Source organism: Tachypleus tridentatus, chromosome 3 (assembly GCF_004210375.1).
Source record: "Tachypleus tridentatus isolate NWPU-2018 chromosome 3, ASM421037v1, whole genome shotgun sequence".
Taxonomy (NCBI): domain Eukaryota; kingdom Metazoa; phylum Arthropoda; class Merostomata; order Xiphosura; family Limulidae; genus Tachypleus; species Tachypleus tridentatus.
Genome location: NC_134827.1, coordinates 4484226 through 4508755, shown reverse-complemented (window position 1 = coordinate 4508755; position 24530 = coordinate 4484226). Strand labels below are relative to the sequence as shown.

Here is a 24530-nt window from a genome sequence, read left to right as displayed (position 1 = left end):
GCCTGGTGTTTGAATAAATTTGGTAATAACTGGAATGTCATATTTTGTTACTAGTTTTTGCCAAATGTTGGTTATTTTTCTGCTGATGTTGGGAATATATGGTATGCAGCAGTATATGGTTTCACGATTTTTTGATTTGCAAGATATATTTACTTTTATTGGTTGATTTTGCTTTCTGTCTAGGTGTGTGTGAATAATGTTTTCTACAGTTTGTGGAGGAAACTTATTGATGTTGATGAAGTATTGTTTTATTTTGTTTAATTCGTTGTTAATTTTATCTGGCGAGCATAGTTTTATGACTGTGTTTATTTGGTTTCTTAGTATGTTGAATTTTAGTTTTGTTCATGTACTGAGTCCCAAGGAATGTATAGTTTAGTATGGGTGATTTTTCGGTTTATTTCTGTTTTAAATTGTGTGTCGGTTCTTGTAGTTTTGAGGTTAAGAAATGATATTTAATTTCTCTCTTTCTGTTCACATGTGAAATTAATGTTGGGATGTATAGAGTTAATGTGATTGAAAAAATTAAGTGTGTGTTCTGTAGATGTGAATCCCGCAATCGTGTCGTCTACATATCTGTACCAATCTAGTGGTGGATGTAATGCTGTGTTAATTGCTTGTATTTCAACTTGTGTCATAAAAATATTGGCTAGAACTGGTGATACTGGGTTGCTAATGCTTAGGCAATTTGTTTGTATATAGTTGTGGTTGTTGAACATGAAGTTTGTCTTCATTGTGGTGAATTCTATGAGGGTTTCTAATTGGTTGCTGGGAATGTATATTGATGGGTTTGTGTCTTGGATGTAGAGTTCCAAGGCTATCTTGCAGGCTTCAGCAGTTGGGACTTTACAGAAACTGGCCATTAAGGCTTTATGATTAAGTTGATTAAGATTAGACTTGAAATTAAAAGAGTCTTTGATGAATGATCTGGCTGATGTTACATATTTGGAGAATGCCCATGCTATGTATTTACTAAGATTGTAATTAAACGATTTATATGTGGACATTATTGGTCGTAATGGACAATCTGGTTTATGAGGTTTGGGGATGCTGTATATTTGTGGTGTGCGTGAGTCAGTCTTGCGTAGGTAGGAATAAAGTGTTTTTGAAATTGTGTTGGCTTTTTTCATTTTTAGTAGTATTTTGTTTAGTTGCATTTCGTGTGTCTTTGTTGGATTTGTGTGTATTGATTTAAATTTGTTTGTGTCTGATAAGATGTTCTTTATTTTTTGGATATATTCATTATGACTATAGTGTTTCCTTTATCTGCTTTTAGAATTTTTATATTTTTAATGGAATTAATGTCTCTTTGTGTGAGATTGTTTTTTTGCTTTCTGTTTTATGAAATTATGTTGACGGTTTTGTGAGTAAATTCTTTGAAAAAATCGTTTAAGATGTTGTTTTTAGGTGTTTCTGGAAAATATAAATTTTTAATTTTTTCTGGGAAGTTTGGCTGTTGGATGTCAATAAAATTGTTGATGTTGTCTTCTTTCTGTTGGTTGTTTTCTTGTTTTTGTTTTCTGTGGAAAGTGTCACAAGACTCCTGGCTAGGTCTTCTAAACATGTTTTAATTTCTAAGGTTGGAATGTACCTAGGTGCTATTGCGAATTTGAGTCCTTTGTTAAGTAGATGTATCTCGTCTGTGTTTAATTGTCTGTCGGATCTGTTAATTATGAGATTAGTCAACAGTTTGCCGTGTTAGTGTCTTTTTCGTTGTTTGCATCTTAGTTTTTCTAGTTTTTTGTTGTGGAAGATCTTTTTGTCCCTGTCATTCCTAGTGTTGATTTGGTTTATGTTTTGTTGTATAAGTCTGTAAATCTCTGGTTTAATGCAGCATGCCAGTTGATGGTCTAGGTGCATGTTTTGTTTTTGTAAGTCATGTAGTTCTTTATATTTCATGTTCAACATGGCTTTAAGTAGTTGTTTTCTGTGAATTTGGATAATGTTTGTGCATTGATTAAAATTTTGGCAAAAACTAGTAACAAAATCGACATTCCAGTTAATACCAAATTTATTCTAAAACCAGGCACAAAATTAAGGTCTATACTGTGTAAAAACTACACTGACAAACACCACACCAACATTATTTATAAAATACAATGTGATAACTGCCACAACTTCTATATTGGAGAAACAAGTAGAAAAATGGAAACCAGATTCAAAGAACATAAGTCACCTTCACACGTTTTTCGACACTGGAAATCAAATAAATGCAACATAACCATACTAAATAAAGAAACAAACATAAATAAATGCAAAATTAAAGAAGCCTTACTTACACAACAACTCAAGCCCAAAATAAACCAATACAAAGGAACACCTTTATGCCTATATTAATAAATATAATCAAACATCTAAGCATGCCCTCTATGTTCCTACACTCAGTTGCACAACCCCCTTCAAACATGTGGTCAGCTATCGCTCACTTTCCTCTTTCTTTCTTTGTAAATTTGATGATGACCAAAGAAGGTCGAAACGTTGTTCGCTCTTCTGGATAAAACTTTTCTCAACCCAAACCAGCCGTTTTTACATATATATTTTTCTCTACAAGTGGGTTTTCTTGTCATCACTGATTAAAGTTTTCCAATATTTATATGTTGTGTAGCTTAAATTATTGTCGCATAACTATATGTATCTTCAGCTGGATAATGTTATTACAGATGCTTGGAATAAATTTGAAGGCTCTTTCAACATTTGCTGTTTTACTTTAGGTGTGAAAAATAATCCTCTCCTTCCCTCCCAAATATATATTTGTCTTCACTTGTACAAGAGGCTTCATTCTATATAATCACACAAAGAATAATTATAACCAATCATTGTGGAAATCCAAAGATAAGTTTTGAATACCAGATGCGTGTAAAGTGTGTGCTGCATATACATATATCAAGATTAATAAATTGTAACAAAAATTAGCAGCCTTAAAAGTCTTGTTTAAGCAATTCTTGAGTACTACTAAAAGCTGAAAGAATATGACATTTCAGATCAGTTGGTTGTACTACGTTATAATAAAATAAACAACAAACAGTTTTATTGGCTTTGAACCTGTGTAGAGAAAACTGCAACTTTAAGTTACCAAAACATACTTGTAAATGTATCAAAAACTTATTTTTGTGATTATTTATATTTTATTTTAATACTTTGATAGAATACCTAAATTCGTTTTCTAAATAATATTTTGTTAACAAAATTGGGGTCAGCAAGCTTGATAGTCTGTATAGCTTTGCATTAAATATAAGAAACAAGCATACTTAAGTTAGTTGAATGCATCAGTGAGACTTTATAACCTTTTTTTAAATTTCTTGTGCTCAAACCACCAATGAAGTATTTTTAAATTGAAAGTTTAGAATGTTAAGATTTTTTGTATTATGTTTATTTTTATTATGTACCAGCTATATTAAGTTATTTTGTTTTGGTATAACCATCAGCTTGTCATAACTTACAAGATTCTGTTGCACAAGGAAATAACCAAGATTCAGAATATTTTAGTTTCATGCTGTCTTTATTTATAACAGTCTTATGCAGATCTACATACATTTATTACATTTAGTAGTTTATGTTTTAAATGTTTTCTTATGATATGTATATAGCTCCTTTTTGTTTTTTCTTGCTTTTTAATTATTGGTAATTAGCATGAATACACTTACTTGTCCAGAAATATTCTATAGGCCTGGAAAGAATTTAATAATATTTTCTTGAATGTTTTTAGTCAAAATAATTGATTTTTTTCCCCTAAAATAAAACATAATTAGTAAATTTTTTTTATATTTTATAGATATTATTGCTGACCTTGTTCTCCCAAATGTAGCCGACATTTGTGCATCTTTCCAACATGCTGTTGCCAACCATATTGTAAAGAGAGTACATAGAGCTTTGTTATTTTGTGAACTTAAAGAACTTTTGCCAATGAACAATAAAGTTCTGGTGGTTTCAGGTGGTGTGGCTTGCAATAATTACATCCGTGCTGCTCTAAAGTTACTTTGTGATCACATGGACTTTGAACTTGTGTGCCCTCCACCAAAATTATGTACAGACAATGGGATTATGATAGCTTGGTAAGAAAGTATTTCATACTTTTCACACAAAGAAATTTAATGATATAATCAGTAGTTTTATGTAAGTGTTCATTTCAGTTTACATAAGTATTACTAGTCAATATTTATACTACCTAAACACCACTGTTAGCCAGAATAATTAACTGATTTTTACTATGATGGATAGTAAATTCAAACACCTCTTTCTTTATAAGTCAAATATGGCTCTCCATTAAGTTCTCTACAGCAACACTGTAATAATATCTATGCCAGCATAAAACACTCTAGACACAGTCCTTCCCTTAATACCAGAAGTCATTTGGTTGGATGGAATACAACAGTCAAATTTTATTTATAAGGTATCATGTTTTGTCTTGTATATATTTTTTTAAATTAGACATGATACACTGATATGACTAGTACATTACACACAAGTTTTAACCATATAGTAGCCACAAATTAGTCTTCAGTTTTATCTAATTTACTACTGCTGTTCTTACCCAAAACAAAAATCTGAAATTATTTTATTCAAGAACATTGCAATATAATTAATTAACAACTTGGAGGAACACAGATAATCAAGTTAACTCTGCTGGCCATTGCTATAAAAACTAGATGTACAACTTTTTAGAATATAGGAATTTAATCTTAAGAGGTTCACACAATGCATTACATAGGAACAAAATGAAAGAACAAAGCAAACAAAGACACAGAATATTGGTAATTTTGTGCACTGTAAGTGAGAAATAAAAATCTTTATAGTTACTTATGTTTTAACACTAAGAAAATGGGAAATGTATTTTTATACGGAAAAGATAAAGGAATATACTAAAACTATAGATAAATTTTACTTAGTGATCAATTTTAGTAATTTTGTTTTTAATGAAAAAAGACATTTGATGATATAAAAATTTTGGACTAGAAATGGGATGGAAAAATATATACATTCTCTAACTTGCTTTTTTTATGCAATATCTATAGATGAAACACATTTTTTTAAGTATTTTCCAAGTTCATAAGTTATCTGTGTCATTCATATTTATACAAGAAAAAAAACATACTAATAGTAAATAACTAATAAAGTTTGGACATTCCAGTAGGCTACTGCAAAAATAGTTTTTTAATTAAAGGTTCTTTCCAAAGGGATTTATATTTGACTAATACTTGTGAATTTCTATATGCATCTGAGTTACCACATTTACTTCCACATCAAAAATACTGCACAATTTTTATCATATTTCCATGTATCTGTGTTAGATAATTATTGATAACTAAATGGTGTACCAGTTCAATACAGAGGGACAGCAGAATGTCTCCTGCAGAAAGTTAGATTTGTATTTCAAGATGTCACGACTCCAATATTAAAAATTTTGGTTAAATATGTAGGCATATCTTCAATTTTGTAGGTTTATTTGACCTATTTTAAGCAGAAATAAAAATGTTACTGGGTAACATGAAGGTATTATAATTTGTTTTTAGAGCTAAAGAGTACAAAAAATGTACAGGTTTTTAGTCTTGTACAAATTGCTTTAGGATTCATTTGAAAATTCTTGTTTAACTGTTATTCTATTATTTTGGAACTGGTACATATTTGACTGCCAATTGAGATCTTGAAAGTGATAGTATACTTTAGTCTCTAGGTGATGTATGTCAGTAATTATGATTATTCTTGTTTCAAATTTTGGAATGTATATACCTTGAGTAGATGCATACTGAATGTCTTTTGTTGGTAACTACATGTATGCAGAGGTGTAAAAAGTATTTAAGTACCAAGTAACATCTTGCAGTGTACATGGCCAACAGACTTTATAAGTTTTACTGCCTAGTCTTGCTCACTTTGGACTAAAAAATCAGTCCAGGAACAGAGCAGGCAGTAGTGTATTTGTTTAGAAAAGACTTTAGAATATTCATACTACTGTTAACCAAATTGGCAAGGTATGAATCTAGCTCTCTTCTCTCACACTGCTGGGGCTTCTTCATTGGTGTAAAGAAATTTTCTTATGAAGGTCTCATCTGTTTCCTGTGCCTTAGGTGATTTCTTCTCCATTTCAAACACAATGAGAATAAATTAGAAATAATGGTAGTAAAAAGCTTAAGAGCAGAAGAAAAGGGAAACAAATATAAAACCTTCACCTGTAGCAAGTGATACAGAACAGAGGTTAGTGAGAAGAACAGTGTCATTAAAAATATTAATGGTGAAAGAAAGTCCATGCAGTGGTAGAGATATATAGCAGATAGGACTCAGAAAAAAAAAAACAACCTTAAAACTAATGATTGTTGACATAAATATGAAAAGGAAACTGTATGAGTTGAGATATGTACAATAAAAACCTTCAATTTATAAACAGTTTCTTTCACAGCCCAATTTTACTCGGATCTCTTAATATAGGTGCATTATCTCATGACATATTTTGAGTGGAAAGACAATATTTTTAATTTTGTATGTGTAACAAGTCTTTTGAGCTCCCACCATAAGAGCTGTTGACATCTGACAGAGGCTGATTGCATTTTCATGAAAGAACCTCAGTGGAAGCAATTAATAAACAAATTGTCTCACTTTTTGGAGAAAGGGAATTTTGGTTGGTCCATGTAGTTTCGAATTTTGGTGGTAGGAGGGCTGTGGCATTAAATTCTGGATTCTCCAACATGGTGGCAAACCACTTCTGTAATACTGACTTTTATTTAAGGGCAGCTACTAAGGAACAGTATAGTTTTACAGAGTGGCAAACTTTATTAAGCCTTACTTATAGTTGATAAAAGTGTAGGAAGCAGCATTCCATATGTGTGTTAGTTTCAGATTGCAAGATATCCAGTGTTTTCATCACTATGTGATACTTCTCAGGAACTTCAGCTCTACAGGACTTAACCTGAAGCAAATGTTAAATTAATATACAGTTGCAGTTATCACATTTTTATCAAACTGTTTCTTAGGCCTCTCCATTCATTTGCAATAGGATTATCAAACTTTACTGAGTTACGTTAAGCCTTAACATATGGTTAGATTCTACACATGTATAACTGTGTCATTGGCCTCGCAGATCATTTGATATCAAGATCAGTAAAAAGTGTCCTATAGTTCCATTTGACTAATAAATGAATGACATTACATACATGTAATGAAAGAGGTAAAGATCACTCCAGCAATTTGAAAGCAAGGAAATCATGAATTACTGTTTACATTATAATCATGACTGCTGAACACATATTCCTACTGGTATCTTCTTCCTTCTGTTTAATTCACAAAATCCTCTCAATAGCCAAGAATGTAGAATTCCACCTTATCGGATTTGGTCAAATCTGCTAACATTCTGCTTCAAGAATTTCTGTTTGTACTGTTGATTGACCAACTTTGGTCCACAACCATCAGACATTTTCCAAAGGTTGATCTGAACAATTTCTTTTATGAATCACTGCAGCAATCAAATTTAATAGATGACATGCACAGTGATGTGAAGGGAGTTTATATTTAAAGATGTCATCCTTCTTGTTTTGAAAACTGATATCTTTTGAATCTTCTGTCATTATTTGGACCTGTTTTCCAATGCTTTTGTCATTCTGAGACAGTAGTTCTACTTTGTCTTCCCCAAATACCTCAACTACCTTCACAAAATTTTGATCTAAAGTCAGTTGTATTCCTGATAATCTTGTCTCAGATCTGATACTCTGAACATATCCTTCCACCACTTTGAATGTTAGTGTAGTAGAACTCCTCTTAAGAAGACTGATGTCAAGCAAATAAGCAGTCACAACAATAAAGCTTTATCTTCTGAATGCCCATAAGTCAGTAGCTTTGGTAATGTACTGCACTTTGATCATTGCATTTACCAAATTATTTATCTCTCTAGTTGCTTCATTAGTTCTTTTACAAACAGTCTTGACACTAAGTTGTAGTCTGGTTGCATCCTATGAACAAGTTCCTGGAATATTTGCAACTCCATGATGTTTAATAATCGAGATCTTTCCATAATAAAGTTGATAACTATCTTATCGAGTATGGGCTTGGACACTCTTAGAATTAATCACAGAGAATATCTTGTGTTCTTTTTTGTGATAAACCATCTGAAGTTTCAGTTTTGATTACCATCACCTCCAAGTACTTCTGGATATGCTGTAATAAAAAACAAAACAAAAACAGCACATTAGAGGTAGAGTAAAAAAGGAATTTTTCATTAACTTGGCACTTTGTACCTTGCTAGAACTAAACTTTCCCCAAGAAAAAGCTTCTAAAGCTATACAATAGGATAATTTGTTCTGTCAATGCTAAATATTAAGGTTTTATGACAGTTTCTAAGCTTTGTTTTTACAATGTGTGGTGGATTTCATGGACTAATGTTCTTGTTTTGAGAATAGCTATGGTATTATTAGTTAGCAATTCATTTTTTTTTAGTTTTTTTCCAATTTTGAGCTCAATAATTTAAATGTTCATATTCTGAATATGAATTTACATGTGTGAGTTGCATGTTTTGTTATTTTGAAGTTATAATTTTCCTATGCTGAAAATGTATTTCCAATAGGTATTCTCATTCAGTGCTGCCCACTGGATGCAAACTTTTTCTTTACACATGCTTCAAGCCTTCCACTTCCCTGTGTTAAAATCAGAAGATATGTGTCTCATACAAATCATCATGCCCCACTTCTTAATCAGTAGGAGCATGACATACTCATAGGATACATGTGACTTCCTCTACTGAACCTTAACTTTGAAATTTGGCAGAAGGTATAGGCACTGGAAAAGAGTGGAGGTAATTACCTATTTTAAGTATATGAAAATTATAACTTTTTATGCAGTACTTACCACTCTTACAAGATTAATTAGAATCTCCCATTGAGAAGGAAGAGGGATTGGTGCAAGTGAATGACAGACATTCCCCTCAAAGCATCCAAATGATGCTGCTTACAGTGAAAGAAATAGATCTGAAAATCAGAAGAGGGGAACCACACTGCTTCTGAGCCAGGTATGCTATTTGCCCACATTTAGAATTTGTAAAACATAAGGGCAAAAAATGCGAGATGTAGAGTGGCTAGGGTGTGTCAGACCATACTTGGTAAATCAATTACATCATAAACCACCTTGCTGGGTACTGAAATTCATGTGAGGGTATGATGAGGATCCTACTGTCTACACCACAAACCCACACTGATTACTGGATATGGCACAAGGATCATCACCACTTCATCAATCTGGGAATCATCATCCAGCATCAAGAGGATGGAGTCAGTTTGTATGAGGACTTCTGTTGACTGGTTCACTCCAATAGAAAACCTGAAAGCTGGAAACTGATATCCATACAAAGGTAAGACGAGGGCTTTCACTAAAACAGGTGAACTGCATTTGTGATGGATCAACTCCAGAGTGTGTTGAATGTGTAACAGAAAGCTCTGTCAACCAGTCTGGTGATGGATCCACTTCATGGCATTGTAATGGTATAAGGAGGCCACATCAATCTGTCAGGTGATGGATCAACTCCACATGTTTTGATCAGGAGGCTTTTCCATCAGCAATGGGATAAATCAATTACTGAGAAGGCCACTTGCACCTACATCAGCAGAACACCATGGCACTCCTCTCAACTCAATGGTTCTAATCTGTTCTGTACCCAAGGCCACTTGGGTAGTGGACCATGGAACTAGAAAGTGGCAAACTCTCCCATACTTAGCATGAGCAAGAGGGGGTTGCAAAGCATTGGAGAGTCCAAAAGAATATCACCAGAAACAGCACAATGGGTGAATGTGAGACCAAATTTTGAAAAGCACACCATACTGAGTTATTCATTGAGCCATGGCAGAGATGGGCAGCAATCCCCTTTTACTTTACCAATGCAGTCCATTTGTGGTATAGCCTGGAATGGACATGTTTTATGAAGCAATTATTGAGGTAGCTAACCATCCAACAATCTTATGCTGACGATGAGGATGTGGAGTCATGGATGAGAACACAAGTCTACATGGCTTATTGTGCAGATTTAGAGTTAAAGAACACCTGATTAAGCACCGTTCACCACTGAGTAGGATTTATGTAATAAAAATGGAAAGAAAGAAAGACACTCGAAAAAAAGAGGAAAGGTACAAAACGTACCAGTTAAAGTTACATCAAAGTCCAGAACATGGACCCAGGTGGAAGATGAAACTCCAAGGAGGGCAAAATCATGATGTGATGAAGATAGTGGGAGATGAATGTACTGGACATAGTCCACATGCCAGATTGTAAAATCTCTTCCAAAAGACAACAAAGATAACAAATGAGGAAAAATGTGAGAGGATGGATTTGATGTCATGAAACATGGAACAAGATGTGGGAGGAGGAAGACTGAGACAAGTAGGAAGGACCAATTTGTAAGGGTAACATAGGAAAGATCACAAAGTGAGGAGAATTGCCAGGGAATAAAAAGACAATTGCATGTATCTCAGATAGTTGCTGTACATGCAATATAACAATGTCAAGCCCTGACTGGACACAGAAACCTATCAGGATCCAGCCAAGGGTAAAGGTGGGAGATAGAAGGAACAACCTTGCTGAGCCACTGTGAGAGAAAGGAACTAGAAGAATAAAGGAGAAGATAGGCATGGTGATAAAGGGTACATGAAACATCAGTGGCAAACAAATAAGATAAACTTTTGCAGTCCCAAGAGAAGAAATAACTAGGTCTTAAGGAACAAATGAAATAAGAAACACAAGGTGGTTCAAACAGAGATAAAGTTAGAGCATGGAGGATCACATTAATGTTACAATCAAAAAGGGTAGACTGCTTGAAAGGAATGCATGAGCAGAAACCTTACAGTATCTAGAAAAATGAAAGATATAGGAGAGAACTGTGCAATATCCAGAAAGCAAGGAGACTAAAAAACCAGGTGGGATGTAGTATGGGGGATCAAGGTTGAAGAAGGTGGGAAAAGATGTTGTAACCTTGGAAACCAAGGTTGTGCTGGCAAATAGTGTACAATTAAGAGAATTGAACAAGGAGTGGAGTGTATCAAAGAAATAACTTGATGAAGCAATTTGATGTGAGGTCACACTCAAAGGTATTTGTAAGAACATTCCTGTCTGAATGCATCAACAGCCAGAGCTGGTGGATGTAGTAAAGGTGATCAAAAGAAGGGTACCTTGGTATTGATGCATGTGGCAAATGCATCCCATTGGGAAGAACCCCATAGAAGGCAAAGGCCCCTGAAATGAGCAGATCTAATTACTACTCTGTGGGATAGAGTACACTGAAAGCACCTGGCATGACATAAGATGAACATGATATGCATGGGCCCAGTACAGAATATTTAAAGTTTGAAATTAGATATCTCTGGAGCAGGTGCCCCCTTGCTGGTTAATATGAGCCAGTACTGTAGAGTTGTCCAAGCAAATCATCACTAGACAATAGTGATGCAGTACCCAATGAACTAGAACTTTGAGAAAATTTATGTGCAAGACATATTGGTCTGCCAACCAGCAGCTTGAAGCTTTGTGGTGATTAACTCAAGCTCATCATCCGTGAATACATGTATCTGGACACAGGAGAAAGTGGTATGCTCACTGATGTATGGGTCTTGGCTATTCACCATTGCAGATCATCTCTCAGGGAAGGAGGAAGGGGATTCTGTGTAAAGTTCCATCATTCATGTTACAGTGGCAGACTCAGGGTTACATTTAAGTTGTAATTTCAGATTTCATTGATATAACCAAAATCAAAGTAAAATAGCAACAACATTTTACATTGAAGAGACAACCATTGTATATTATATTAATATGTTCATTCATATATTCAATTAACATATAAAAACCTAAAATGATTACTATTATGGAATTATGGTTAGCACATATCCTAATCAAGTTCCTAAATCTGTCACTAACATTGTTTTTGTGTGATTAGTAAATAACAAAAGGTGCAAGCAGTTTTCAAGTAAAATGCTTACCAAAACCAAAACAGTTTTCTATTAACATTTTATTTTTAAGCATATTGGATCCAATTTTCTTATATTTTACTAAATTCAATGAATAATAAAAAAATTTTATTATTTTTTCTTTTGGACAAATAATTTTGGGTTCAAACTTCAAGAAATATTTTTTGATAATAAAAATTCATAACACATACTATACAGCAGAACCTTGACATTAAAAGCATTCTTCCAACTGTGTTGAAATGCCCTCTTTAGCAACATGTTCTTAATATCAGAAATGAGCCATGTACTAAATTTCTGAATTTTAAACACAACTTGACCTATGTTCCAGGAACACAACATGGAATTTATCAGCCTACGTATCTGAGTGTTTACAATAAGAATTCCCCAGAGTAATAAGATTGCACTTTGTGAAAATGTTTATTACAACATGTGATTCAGAGCCAATCCAATGAATATCACAAATGATTGAACATTGGTCATCCTTCTGGGATTTAGTGGTATACCATATGGACAAAGATAACTTACCACTTTATTTAGTGTCTGTATAGAGAACAAGAGTAAAGATACTGCCCTTAATCCAGAATATTGAAGTGCCTGTTATTGCAAGAAAAAATAGACTGAAAGGATCAGTCTATGATTGCACAATTTTATTGTTCCAAGGTGCCTGTTAATCACGGTTCCACTGTATAATGTAGTGTATTAGAAATATATAATATATATATAGTCTTTACTTTACCTCCATTTGTGCTTGTGTAGATTGGATGGCAATGTAATGTATGCTGGAAATCAACCATTTTGAGCAATCAATGTAGGTTGACAGAATTTCCTACCACTTCTTAAACGTGAAGAATTTCTCTAGGTATGTCCAACACCCACACAGTTTGACATCTTCACCTTTAACATCCTTAACTACCTTTAATGAAACATGAGCTATGGAAGTGATGTTAATTATCAGCTGACAGAACTGCCTGTGTGGGATTGGATACTTTAAAGTCCTTACTTTCTGTGTCCTGTGATTGGTTTCTTATTTGTGTACTTTACAGAGTTTGGCAAAATTCTAGCTGATTGTAATACTTTTTTCTAATATGTACTTATGTTAGAGTAAAAGTGCTTAAAGATTAATGTACTTTCAAAAAGTTGATCCTGAAAAATATTTTACTTAAGTATATCTACTTCACAAATTTATACCTCATCAATGTACGTATATGAAGAAATTACCATAATGTAGTGTTTCAAAAATAATTTGTCTTTTAAATACACATTAAATATTTCTTCATATTGACAAACAAGTTTACATCTATTCAGTGATCCATTTCATAGAATATAATATTTTATGAGATACAAGCAAAAGTACCTGCCCTGAATGACAAGAAAATTTTATTTAGTATTTTAACTAATTTCACAGACTTCAAAAAGGTTAATTGTGTTGCATTCTTTGGTTTCACTCAAAACCAAAGTAGTTTTACACCTATCACAAAAAAGTAATTGTTGAGCATTTCACTCATGTTAAGAGCCACTCAACAATAACATTATGCAAATCTACATTTTTATTCTTTGTTCCATCCTGAAATGTAAATGATAGTGTGATTACTTCTTAACAACTTAGTGTAGAATATTCTGCTTGTGAAATAAAATGTGTATCAACATTATTCATGCCTATTCTCCTATAATTTCAAATGGGAGACAAACACTTGGACAGACACCATGGTTTCCATCTTGCTGGTAGGAGATCAAAATCACGAAAGATAACCGATGTTTTTCAAAGTTGAAATAGCTGTTAGAATGGTCAGTGAATGGATACAGACACTTGTGATAAACTATTCATTGTTGACATCTGCTGCTACATCCTGGACTTTGGTAGGGGTGTCGCAGATTAAACATAAATTAAAAGAGAAACAATGATAGGCTAATAAAAACTTTTGTATTATCCCCTAAACAGCTTTCAGAATTTTGAGAAAATTAATATTGAAAATTTGTATGCTAGAGCCACTTTATTTCAAAGATGGTGAAATGCAAGACTTAGAATTTAAGTATGTTGTGAAAGCTATGTAAATTTTGTTTTTCTTTTTGTAATTCATTAAGTTTATATAAATTTTTTAAATTTAAGTTTACATAAATTTACCAATGAGTTGCTTAATATCTTTCTTAAAATAATGGCATTAAGCTAAAGTGTTTGATATAAATTTTGTAGCAGTAACAGTTTGTTAAAGAAATAATCTTAGTAGACAGGTTTGTTTAAGTCTTTTCCAGCAACAGATACATTAAGTGTTGTACCCAGAATAAGGAAATATTTGAGCTCAAAAAATAACATAATACACTGGACTTACAGTTTTATTATTGTGGTGGATATTTTGTTAGTTTAATTGTTGATGTACACTTCTAAAAAAAATTACAAAGACTAATTTGGAGTGATTTGCACTGTATATTTACTACCAATTTACCTGGGCAGGGAAATATTTCCAGTACAGCCAAGTAACTGTATCTGTCTAAATTATTTTACTATAGTGGTTTATTGCACATAAATTAACCTACAGAATGTCTTGTATATAATGTAGGAATGGCATAGAAAGATACAGAGCAGGCATTGGAATTGCTGAAAATCTGGATGAAGTGGATATACAAGCAAAGTAAGATTATTCATAAGATTTGTGCTAAATAACTAGTTAGAAGAATTTATTTATTTTTAAGTCATGTAACCAACAGAATTAGATATGTTACAAATTGATTGATATTTCTTGCTTAGGACTGATATAGGTGGAAATGTTATTCACAATATAATTGGTATGGGAATTAAAACTTAAAAATAACAAAAATGACCTAAGAAGGTTGAAACTTTGTTCGGTACTTTATTTTAATACCTATATCACCTGTCTTGAGAATACATTTTTACTTCAAGTGGGTTTCTTGTCATCAAGAATAGTGGAAACTTTGGCCTTTAATAGTTTTTGAACTTTAGATGCTCATACACTGAACAGATCATTTTGTTATTACTGATGATACTATTACTTCTTTGAAATAATTATAGTTTTAAAATAAAAACAAACTCCTTGTACCAATTATAGCATATTAACTTTATGCAACTGTTAATAAAGCCAGAAACATTTAGAAAATGATAATTACATTAAAAACACAAATAAGAAAACAAACATTAGTGGCAAATGTACAGTGAAATTGACACTTTTTATGGGTTGGTAAAATGTTTTTGCTGTAAGAAATCTTAATATATCCAATTTAAAGATTTTGGCATAAAGATTAAAATAATTCATAATTTTCTCCCTAGGTGTCCACTAGGAAAAGATATCTCCACCTCAGTAGAGGAACTGTCCATCAAGTTTAGGAATATAAAGATCAGAATCCCCCAAAACTAATAATATCTACACAGTATTCCATATGATTAAGAAAATATTTTATTTAAATATCATATACAATTTAAATATCTTGCAACAGAGTTTTGGTTAAACACCATACTTTATTTATCCTCTTAGCCCTAACTAGTTTCTAGTTTTATTGAACTGAATGGATGAATTGTTTATAAATTTTAGCTTTAAACACTTATCTACTAACAATCATCACAATTTATAACATTTTCCTTATTTTGTTCAATCAAACAATTTTTCTGGTTTGAAGGGTTGGTCTGCTTAGCTTATTTAAGGAAGGACAAGAATTATTTTGTAATAATCTAAACATCATGACTTCCATTTTGCAATAGAAACTTCAGTCCTGACAGATCAAAATCAACAAAAAATGTAAAAATTTGTTTCATAACCTATAAAGCTTATTAATAAAAGTTAACACTTATCTGTGGCATTGCACATGCATTTATATATTAAAGACAGACCTTAAATTTTGAATATAATTTTTTTTGGTTATGGTTATGAAATTGTTACTACTAAGGAGACATCTTACATTTAAGAGCTTATTCTATGGAAATTCTATTCAGTCACACTAAGTTACAATTAAAATATCTAATAACACTAAATACATAAACTCTGCTCGAGCTCAATGCTATCACTGTTAAGTAGGGGAGAAAGAATACCTCTGTTGCTTTATACCGGCTAAACTTAACTTTCGATATTTACCTTTATATTTTTTTTCTTGCCTTTTGTTGATTTATGAGACATTTGGTTACAAAGTTAAGGTGTCAGGTCTAGAAAGTTCTTTCTCATCTAAGCCAGTAGGAACACACTGCACAATGTTCCTGCTCATTCCACACGGCTGGCCATATCATTAATCTTAAACAAGATGAACACCTTAAGTAAGTTTTAGAACACAACAGTAGTGACTGAGAGCATCGACCAAATGTATGAGAATTGGAGCAGGACCCATAAAGAGCATTAGTGAAGTGGACATCCTTTTTACATATTGGACAAGTCTCTCGAGCTTGGATATCTTTAAGATTTTGAGGTGCATCTTTACCACATACTTTGTAAACTTCAGATACAACTATGTCATATTTAGTAAATAACCAGTCACACATGAGAATCAGGGAAATGTGCTGAATCTGTAACAATGAGTCAAGCTTAGGCTGGAACATGGAAATGATGGATAAGATGTGATTACGTAATAGTAGATCTTCTACCACTTGCAGTTTTTTCTGAAATATGATATAATAAATAAAAGTAAAATTCATGCATGATTAACATACCCATTACTGTTTAATGTGCTTAAACTTTAGTACTGATGTCCACCTTTTCTGTAAACAAAGAAACACACAAAACATACTCTCATTTTAAGTATTTATGCACATTGCTAACTCATAATTTGTATTGAAGTGATGGTGTTAGTGGCATAAATTCAAAAAGAGTATTTTAAAATTTAGGAACAGAAAAATCAGCCCGTTGTCCTTCAAGTATATCCTAACGTTTAACAATGCAAATTAAATTTCACTAGCCTTTATCTGGAGATTCCTTTAAATTCTTAAGTGAACAATACTCTTTTTTCTTAGTTATGTAAATTTTATCCCAAAGTTAATCACCAGACTTTTCCATCATTAAGAAATGTATAACACACAGCAACAGAGTTTTTAAAGCGATGGTAGTGGATTGAGGCACAAAAGACAAGGAAATACAACAATGATTTTATGCCAGGAAACATTTATTTGTATAGTCTTCTGAATATGAAAACCTTTCATTTTATTTCAGTAAAATCTGTTAGTGTGAACTTCTTAAGATTTTAGAAGTAACCCAGAAAGGGCTGATTGGGAATCATTGATGTCTCTTGACATATTTTTCCCACTTGATCAAATTACAGAAAACATGAATGAAAATGGGTCAAGCTGAAAACAATTTGGATATTAACAAGCACAACCATGCTCCCAAACTGGCACTAAGGCAGAGAGAGAGAGAGAGGAAGAAAAGAAGGTATAAAATGGTTCATTTGTAAATGGGAAATCAGGTACATTTTATCCAATAATTTAGACGTGTGCAAAATTAATACTGAAATTATTATGAATTAATAACAACTAGTTTACTCTGATCAGAAGTTATTTCTACAACAATTATTTCAAGGAGCTACCTATTCTCATGGCTCTGTGAAGCTATAGATTACATTGTACACCACATTATTCCCTCTACATTAACAATGTATAATCTACTCTATCCAATGGTACTTATATTTTGAAAGCTCTGGCTGTTCAGATCTTTTACTGTGAATCACAGAAATAAATGAAAGGAAGAACTCCATTACTAAAATCTGAAACAAAGGAAATCACATGAAAAATAGAATATGGCCAATTAGAATATAATCTTAAGGCAAGATAGGTTTCTTTATATTTGCTAAGAAACTGTCTTAAGATGGGCAGAAACATTCTAAAATCCATAACTGCATTATTTGTAAGCAAATTACACTAACTAAATGTTATGAAATGAAAGAGTATTAATGATTTTTTGACCTTAAAACTGTTGAAATAGATAAATTTTTACTTAAACTGATGTGCACTGGTAACAATGATTTTAACCACATTATATTTTACTATAGTGAACTTTTCCAAGTTATAAATTATAAATGTGTAAATATTTTGAAAATATATTTATTTTTAAATCTTGGATAACAGGAATGGAAATGTTAAACTAAAATACACAAAAAATGTACAAGGCAAACAAATCTCGTGTATATTGCCCTTAATTTGTCACAACATATACATATAGATTATCTCATGAATGGTTAAAAATAGGTGCAGTTGACAGAAAAGGTAACAATAGGTTTTGTCAGTAAGTTATCTATTTATTGTTCTGATAACTGTGTGCAAGACAGTATTGTGTAAATAATCATTTGTTTCTTTACATGAGGAACAGGAGTAAAGGACAAGGCTAAAAAAGAAAAACCTGGGAAGACAATAAGGACTGAAGCTATATAATATCAATCCAGGTTTTAAGGGACAACTGGACACTAATAAAGACACCTGAGCAAAAAAAAAGAAGCCTGATGAATACTGCATACATAAGGAGGAAGAGGAAGGAATACAGCAAAGAACATAGTCCAATCCAATGAATCTCAACAGCTAGGAAACAAAGTAAGGAGAGATAGAGCAGAAGAAGCTTACAAAGAGAAAGGAATGAACATTTACAGAAAAATATCTAAAGCGCAAAGAAGTGCCTCAGACAAAAGGTTAAGTGAAATAAAACAGGATGGTAATGCATGACATGTTTTAAGTTCAGGCCAGATTCTTTACAGTGACTTGTTGGCAATAATTATCAGCAATAAATGAACAACATGCAGTCCATGTGTTTTATAATTATACATCAAAAGTCAAACATATATATAAATGTTCATTACACTGTTTGTTATTACAGTTATATCGAAATCATTATATAATTCTCTTTTTTTAAAATAAAATTCCATACAGGCTAGTTCAGTTACTTTAGAACACAATTTGATGAGATGAATTATTCGTCCTGCTCTGTTTTTACAATACAGTCTGTGATAACTTCCCTTAAAATCACCAATTGTTGGTTACCACTGTTGTAACCAGAGCTTTAAATAATTACCTTTTTTCATCAAATTTCACACAAGCTGGTTTAATCACTATAGAACATAATTTGACAAGACAAATTATTTCTTCTTTACACTGTTTTTACAATACAATCTGTAATAATTTTATTTTAAAAATTGCCACTACATGCTCTTAAGGGTTAAACTGTCAATCATCTATCTATCTTTGTCTTACATTTTGGAAGCATATTTCTAGCCTGACTGAAGCTTAGAATTTTACACATAGTACAAGATATTACAATGCAATAACACAGAACATTCACTAATTCACAACATGCAAAATGCACAATATATAATTTTGAAAGCAGTTACATAAAGAAACCTGCAATAAACTATTGTTTTTTAAAATAAGTTAATATAACATTTATGGTATACTTAAAATCACTGAAATCCTAACACTCACATTAAACTTATATAATAGTATAAATCTAACAATTATAGAATGACAAGAATGGGGCATCAAAGAACAATATAGAATATAAGAGATCTGATCCCCACGAGTTGGCCAAGTACGATACTTAAGGACAGGGAATCAAGTGAAGGAAATGAAGTCTACAAGTCAGGACATAAACACGAGAAGGATGAGGTATTTCTGGTATGAGAGAAGAGCTGTTAGAGAAATGAAACAGTATATATCCTGATAACAACCAAGGAGGAATGACAAGGTAAATCCCAAGAAATATTGGATTATGGAGTAAAAACAAGAAATAAAAAAGGAACCAGGCAAAAGATAAAAGAAGGAACATAACTGGGAATGCAAACCAGAAAGAGATTGGAAAGTAGTTTCTCAAATGGTAAGACACTATAAAAAGGAGGTAAAAGTCACAATCCAATATCTCATTCCTAACTGAGGAGAAAGAAATGTGGTCAATAAGATGGCAGTATGAGGCCAAGTAAGCATGTTATAATCCACAACATATTGAACAATGAATGTACTGTCCCTAACAGTTAGTGAACCTCCATAAATGATAGTAGAAATAAGGCTTGTGTGTTAATAATGTCACTCACTCAGGAAAAAGTGTAAGTTACCATTATTTGAGAATGCACAATAGAATTTAAAGCTTTTGAAACAAAAGCAAAAGAAAATGAAAAAGTTTTGACACCAATACAAATATTACTACACTTTATACAGATGAGAAATTAAACATATCTGTTCAGTATAATGCTAAGAAAAAGAATGAAGTTTTCATAAGTGAAAGTGCACAGGAGGATTTATTGTGCATGTGGGCTTGTTATCCATCTACTGATTGAGGGTTCTGTAGCATGATGATTATCATGCACCACTGCAGTTCACATTAACAACACATGAAACTAGGTGTGAATTGCCTCAAGGCTAGTGGTATGAAAGTCTCTTAGGCAGATGGACAAGGAATACAGCTTTTCTGTGTAACGAGGCAAGATGTTTTCTCAGAAAATTATATCATGTTTAAGACTACAAAGGGAAGTGTACCTGTACTGTTTAACTTGATGTATCTAATTCACATTTCTGCCCGTTAGCTGAAACATTAAGATATAACTTCTATTTTTTTCAACAATATGTATTTAATATACAAATTAGATATGATCATCACAATGTCCCAGCTAGTAATGATAGTTACTTTTTCATATAATCTGTTTGTCTTTTATGCAACAAGTGAGAATTAATTAAACAGAGTAATAAATTCACTCAAACTTAGTCTTAACACAAAACACTGAAATAAATACAATAAAAGTACATACAATAGCAGATTTTTCACACAGTTAAATACCAAGCTTACAAATAATAGAAACCAAAATTTAATGTGTAAAACAAAGTAGAAAGTCAATATCTATAACAGTACCACTCTATTTTGTTTTTCAATCTTGTAATTTACTGCCATTTTTCTTCAGGGACATAACTGAACTTCACATGTTCTGTAAACACTACAGAAAGTGTGTCAATATTCTTTTGTTACTGTATTAGTGAATAATTTTACTTGACTATTTACAACTAAATCTTGAAAAGTCTATAGATGCACAGTAACCAGCCATGAACATTGTAAAATGTTATACATAAATCCTACCTGTAACCTGCTTTGTGTGTTATAATAATACCTTTAATAATTTTGCAGAACTTTAAACTTACATGAGACTGTGTATCCTGGGTATTTGTATTCATAACCTGTACCTTAATTAAAAACCTGAAAAGATACAAGTACATTTTTATACACACTAAACCTCTGAACAGTAATACTAAACTTTAAATAGTACTTGAGTTTTCAAAATAATTTAAAATTAAACAAATTCAATTTTCTCAGTAAAGAACAGCACTGTTGGTCTGTTCAATGACAGGAAAATCCACCTAGATGTGCTCAATATATGCAAAAGCATCAGATTGTGTCTAAACTTAACAGGTTCTTTAAAAAGTGATTAGTATTCTATTATTTCTAACTGTTCAAGGTGAAGAATATTACAAGAACTGTAATAAGACAACCAGTCAAAAAATTAAAAAAAAATATTCTCTATGTGAAATCAAAAGTATTGTTTTGGTGAAGCTTTGAGTACACATTCATGGTAATAAATAACTGTAGTAAGAATGATGTAAGATGGGTGGTATTAAGTCTTTTTCTTTTTGAATGTTGGAAGAGTATAAACAAAATAATCACATGAAACACTTGATTCTGTTGTTATTTCTGGTCTTTAACATTCAAGATGTAATCAAATACTGTTGCTGACCATAACCATAAAACAAAGTCTATAGTAAGGATTCTTAACTTCTTAAATCAATAAATTTTTGTGTGTTGTGTTGTAATTATTTTCACAATTTCCTAATAATTATCACCATACTTTATAAAATGTCATTTGTCTAAATTCTGTTTTCCCCTTCAGCATCAGGACTACATACATGAAGAAATAATGATTATTTAAATAGTCTCAAGCCTCTTCCATGTTGCACATTTGGTGTCACTGTCTAATGGCTAAATCAGGATGGGCATTAGTAGTGTCCACTCAGGTTTAAGGAGTTAGAACAGTTTACCCATTTTGAATCAGTGAATCTAAAATAATTCAAATAATATTGAGACAGAATGATGTGTGTTGTATAGTAGCACAACTTAATGCAACTAAAGCTGGCATGTTTGCACAATGTTTTGTTTTTACAATTTGTGTTGCATGCTGCAACTTATTCTAAAAGGTCTGCTGAGCATTGTTAATCAAAAGATTCTTTAACTTTTAAGATGTGTGAATAACTTATAAAAGCTCAGCAGTGAAAATATCAGGTTTTTCCTAGCCTTGTGAAGTAAAATAACCTGATCTCAATAAAAAGTAAACATCTCTGGTATATGGTCTCATCTGTCTACATTTGTGGTACTCACTACACACCATAATTTTGGACGAGTGAGCCAAACAACAGAGTAAAATAGCATCTGGCATCTTTTGAAGGCCACATCATGTCAAATTGAGCTGTAATTATGGCAAAAGTCCAATTCATTATAAAGAGAAAGTTACAAAAAATGGTCATCACTATAGTTGAAAAAATATTGTGATTTTATAGTCCTAGCAAATACATTTTCTTGAAACATCTCAACTTACCTAATTAGTTGTAGTGTTTGGACAGGTTGTTGTTCTAATTTATCACCTTCCAGTTGCAATATTTCAGTAAGTGCTGTGGTTGGTTTATCTTCTATACCAAAGTGAGCTCTGATACAATCCAAGTAATCCCAGTAATCACAAAACTGTTGAGGACTTGTCAGCTGTCTGTCAGTTGTGGTCTTTGAAATACTAACTAGCATGTTTTCTACTGAAGCTTCAGAAGATATTGTAGTCATGATGTACAGCTGTAACCATCCATAGAGTTTTGAATTTGTGAAATAATTCTGAATTAATTACTTCCATAAAATAATAACAAAAGTATTTTATATCTATGTTGACCAACAATTTTTAGTAGAGATGAGAATTGTAGTCATTTGTCAAAAAATAATGAATTACTATTGTAATTCAATGGTCACATGTTTATTAAAAATGTTTATTATTTTTGTAATAAACATGAAATTGTTTACAATGCTTTAATTGGAAATAATTATAATTTTGAACAAAATGCTGCAAAGGCACTGTAAAAAAATGAAACTGGTTGAAAAAGAAATGTTAACACTTTATTGTGAAAGATATTCTAAAAAAAATAAAAAATTGTACAAGTAACACACATGCTATTATTTAATTTCTGTAGTGCATACTGGTGTACAGAAGATACGTTAACAGAATTAAATTACCTTATAATACTAAAATGAAGCTCGTACTGTCAGTTGTGGTTTATATTTTAGTAAAACACTTTTGAGAAAGTCATGAAGTGAAACAATGAGTGTCAAATTAAAGAAAAACAGTGAATTTGGTGTTACAAGGTCATTTATTTCTAGTATTAAAGTTACACATAAATTTAAATTTTATCTTTCAATCACAGAGCCTTTTCTGTCTTCAGGGTTGAAACTAGTGTGAGTGATGACTATATTAATGAATAAAAACGTTTTCATTCTGTATAACTTGTACAAGATACCTGTTAGTAGTCACAGAGGAACAATATATGTTATTTACATAACATATAAAGCCTTTGTTACCTTATTTTAGCACTAGTTTTTACATAATACAACTGAAAATATTTGAAACTGACTTGACAGTATTCTGTTTACTTTTAAAAAACATAATAAAACTTCCCAAAACATATTTAAAAGAATAGAAAATAGTCTGTTTGTTCATAGTTAAACACAAAGGTACACAATGGGCTATCTGTGCTGTGTCCATAATCGTCACTCAAACAAGTTACTATATAGGTAACTTAGTTAAGGCTATGTGAAAAAACACCAAAAACTAGAAAAATTTCAATAGTAACACACATATTAACATTTTTCAATTTCATTCACTTATGATTTTTTATTGGTTGTTTAGAATAATAGTTAATACATTCAAAAGCAGTCTCTTTATTTTAACTTTTTTGCATCATTCAAATTATAAATAAGCATCAAGCTTACGTCTTAAACCTGTAAGGTATGTGTTTTGAAGGTGCTGACAGATGGATGGATGCCAAATATTTATTTAGTAGCATGTTCAGATGTTCATGAGAAGCAAAATCTTCTTCACAAAATGCTGTACTCTCTCAACTGATGGATGAATTTTAATGGACTGTTTGTTTATTCATTTTCAAATTTGGTGCAAAGTTATACAAAGGCTATCTGCACTAGCTGTTCCTAATTCAGTAGTAACAGACCAGAGAGAAGGCAGTTAGTCAACATTACTCACTACCAATTATTTTACAAAAGAATAGTGGAATTGATTTTCACTTTATAACACCTTCATGGCTGTAAGGGCAAGCATGGTTGATGGAACAGGGATTCCAACCCATCCCCTGAAATTGTGAGTCAAGTGCCCTAACCACCTGATCATGCCAGGTTCATTTACTCCCTCTAAAGTAATGAAAAGTATACAAATCTATCTCATCCACTTCTCACATGGAAACATAATTAAAGCCTTTTTTTTTGTTATCTACAAAACCAAAAAATTTTCCCAAAAGAAAACAAGCACAAAATCTGCATATTTTGTCAACCTTTTGGTAACCAATAAGTTTAAGCAAATTCCCTAATCCTGAAACACTACTTCCCAATTATCAAGTACACT

General features: G+C 32.0%; 2 protein-coding genes across 27 annotated transcripts in view; one reads left to right on the top strand and one right to left on the bottom strand.

The window, feature by feature from the left end:
• The window catches only part of Tcs4 (Threonyl-carbamoyl synthesis 4), a 41617-nt gene extending 22984 nt beyond the window's left edge, over positions 1-18633 (top strand). For 10 of the 23 annotated variants that reach the window (XM_076492624.1, XM_076492625.1, XM_076492640.1 and 7 more), the window contains 4 exons: positions 3770-4049; positions 14474-14545; positions 15199-17278; positions 18212-18633. In XM_076492624.1, the coding sequence (XP_076348739.1) occupies positions 3770-4049; positions 14474-14545; positions 15199-15286 (440 nt within the window). In that variant the 3' untranslated portion in view covers positions 15287-17278; positions 18212-18633. Of the gene's footprint in view, positions 1-3769; positions 4050-14473; positions 14546-15198; positions 17313-18205 lie in introns of all 23 variants that reach the window. The other 13 variants (XM_076492633.1, XM_076492631.1, XM_076492634.1 and 10 more) reach the window with 10 other exon arrangements.
• The window catches only part of LOC143246241 (general transcription factor 3C polypeptide 4-like), a 55948-nt gene continuing 46723 nt past the window's right edge, over positions 15306-24530 (bottom strand). For 3 of the 4 annotated variants that reach the window (XM_076492613.1, XM_076492614.1, XM_076492615.1), the window contains 3 exons: positions 22458-22702; positions 21013-21067; positions 15306-16512 (listed from right to left, as the gene is read on the bottom strand). In XM_076492613.1, the coding sequence (XP_076348728.1) occupies positions 16081-16512; positions 21013-21067; positions 22458-22702 (732 nt within the window). In that variant the 3' untranslated portion in view covers positions 15306-16080. The remainder of the gene's footprint in view (positions 16513-21012; positions 21068-22457; positions 22703-24530) is intronic. The other variant, XM_076492616.1, reaches the window with a different exon arrangement.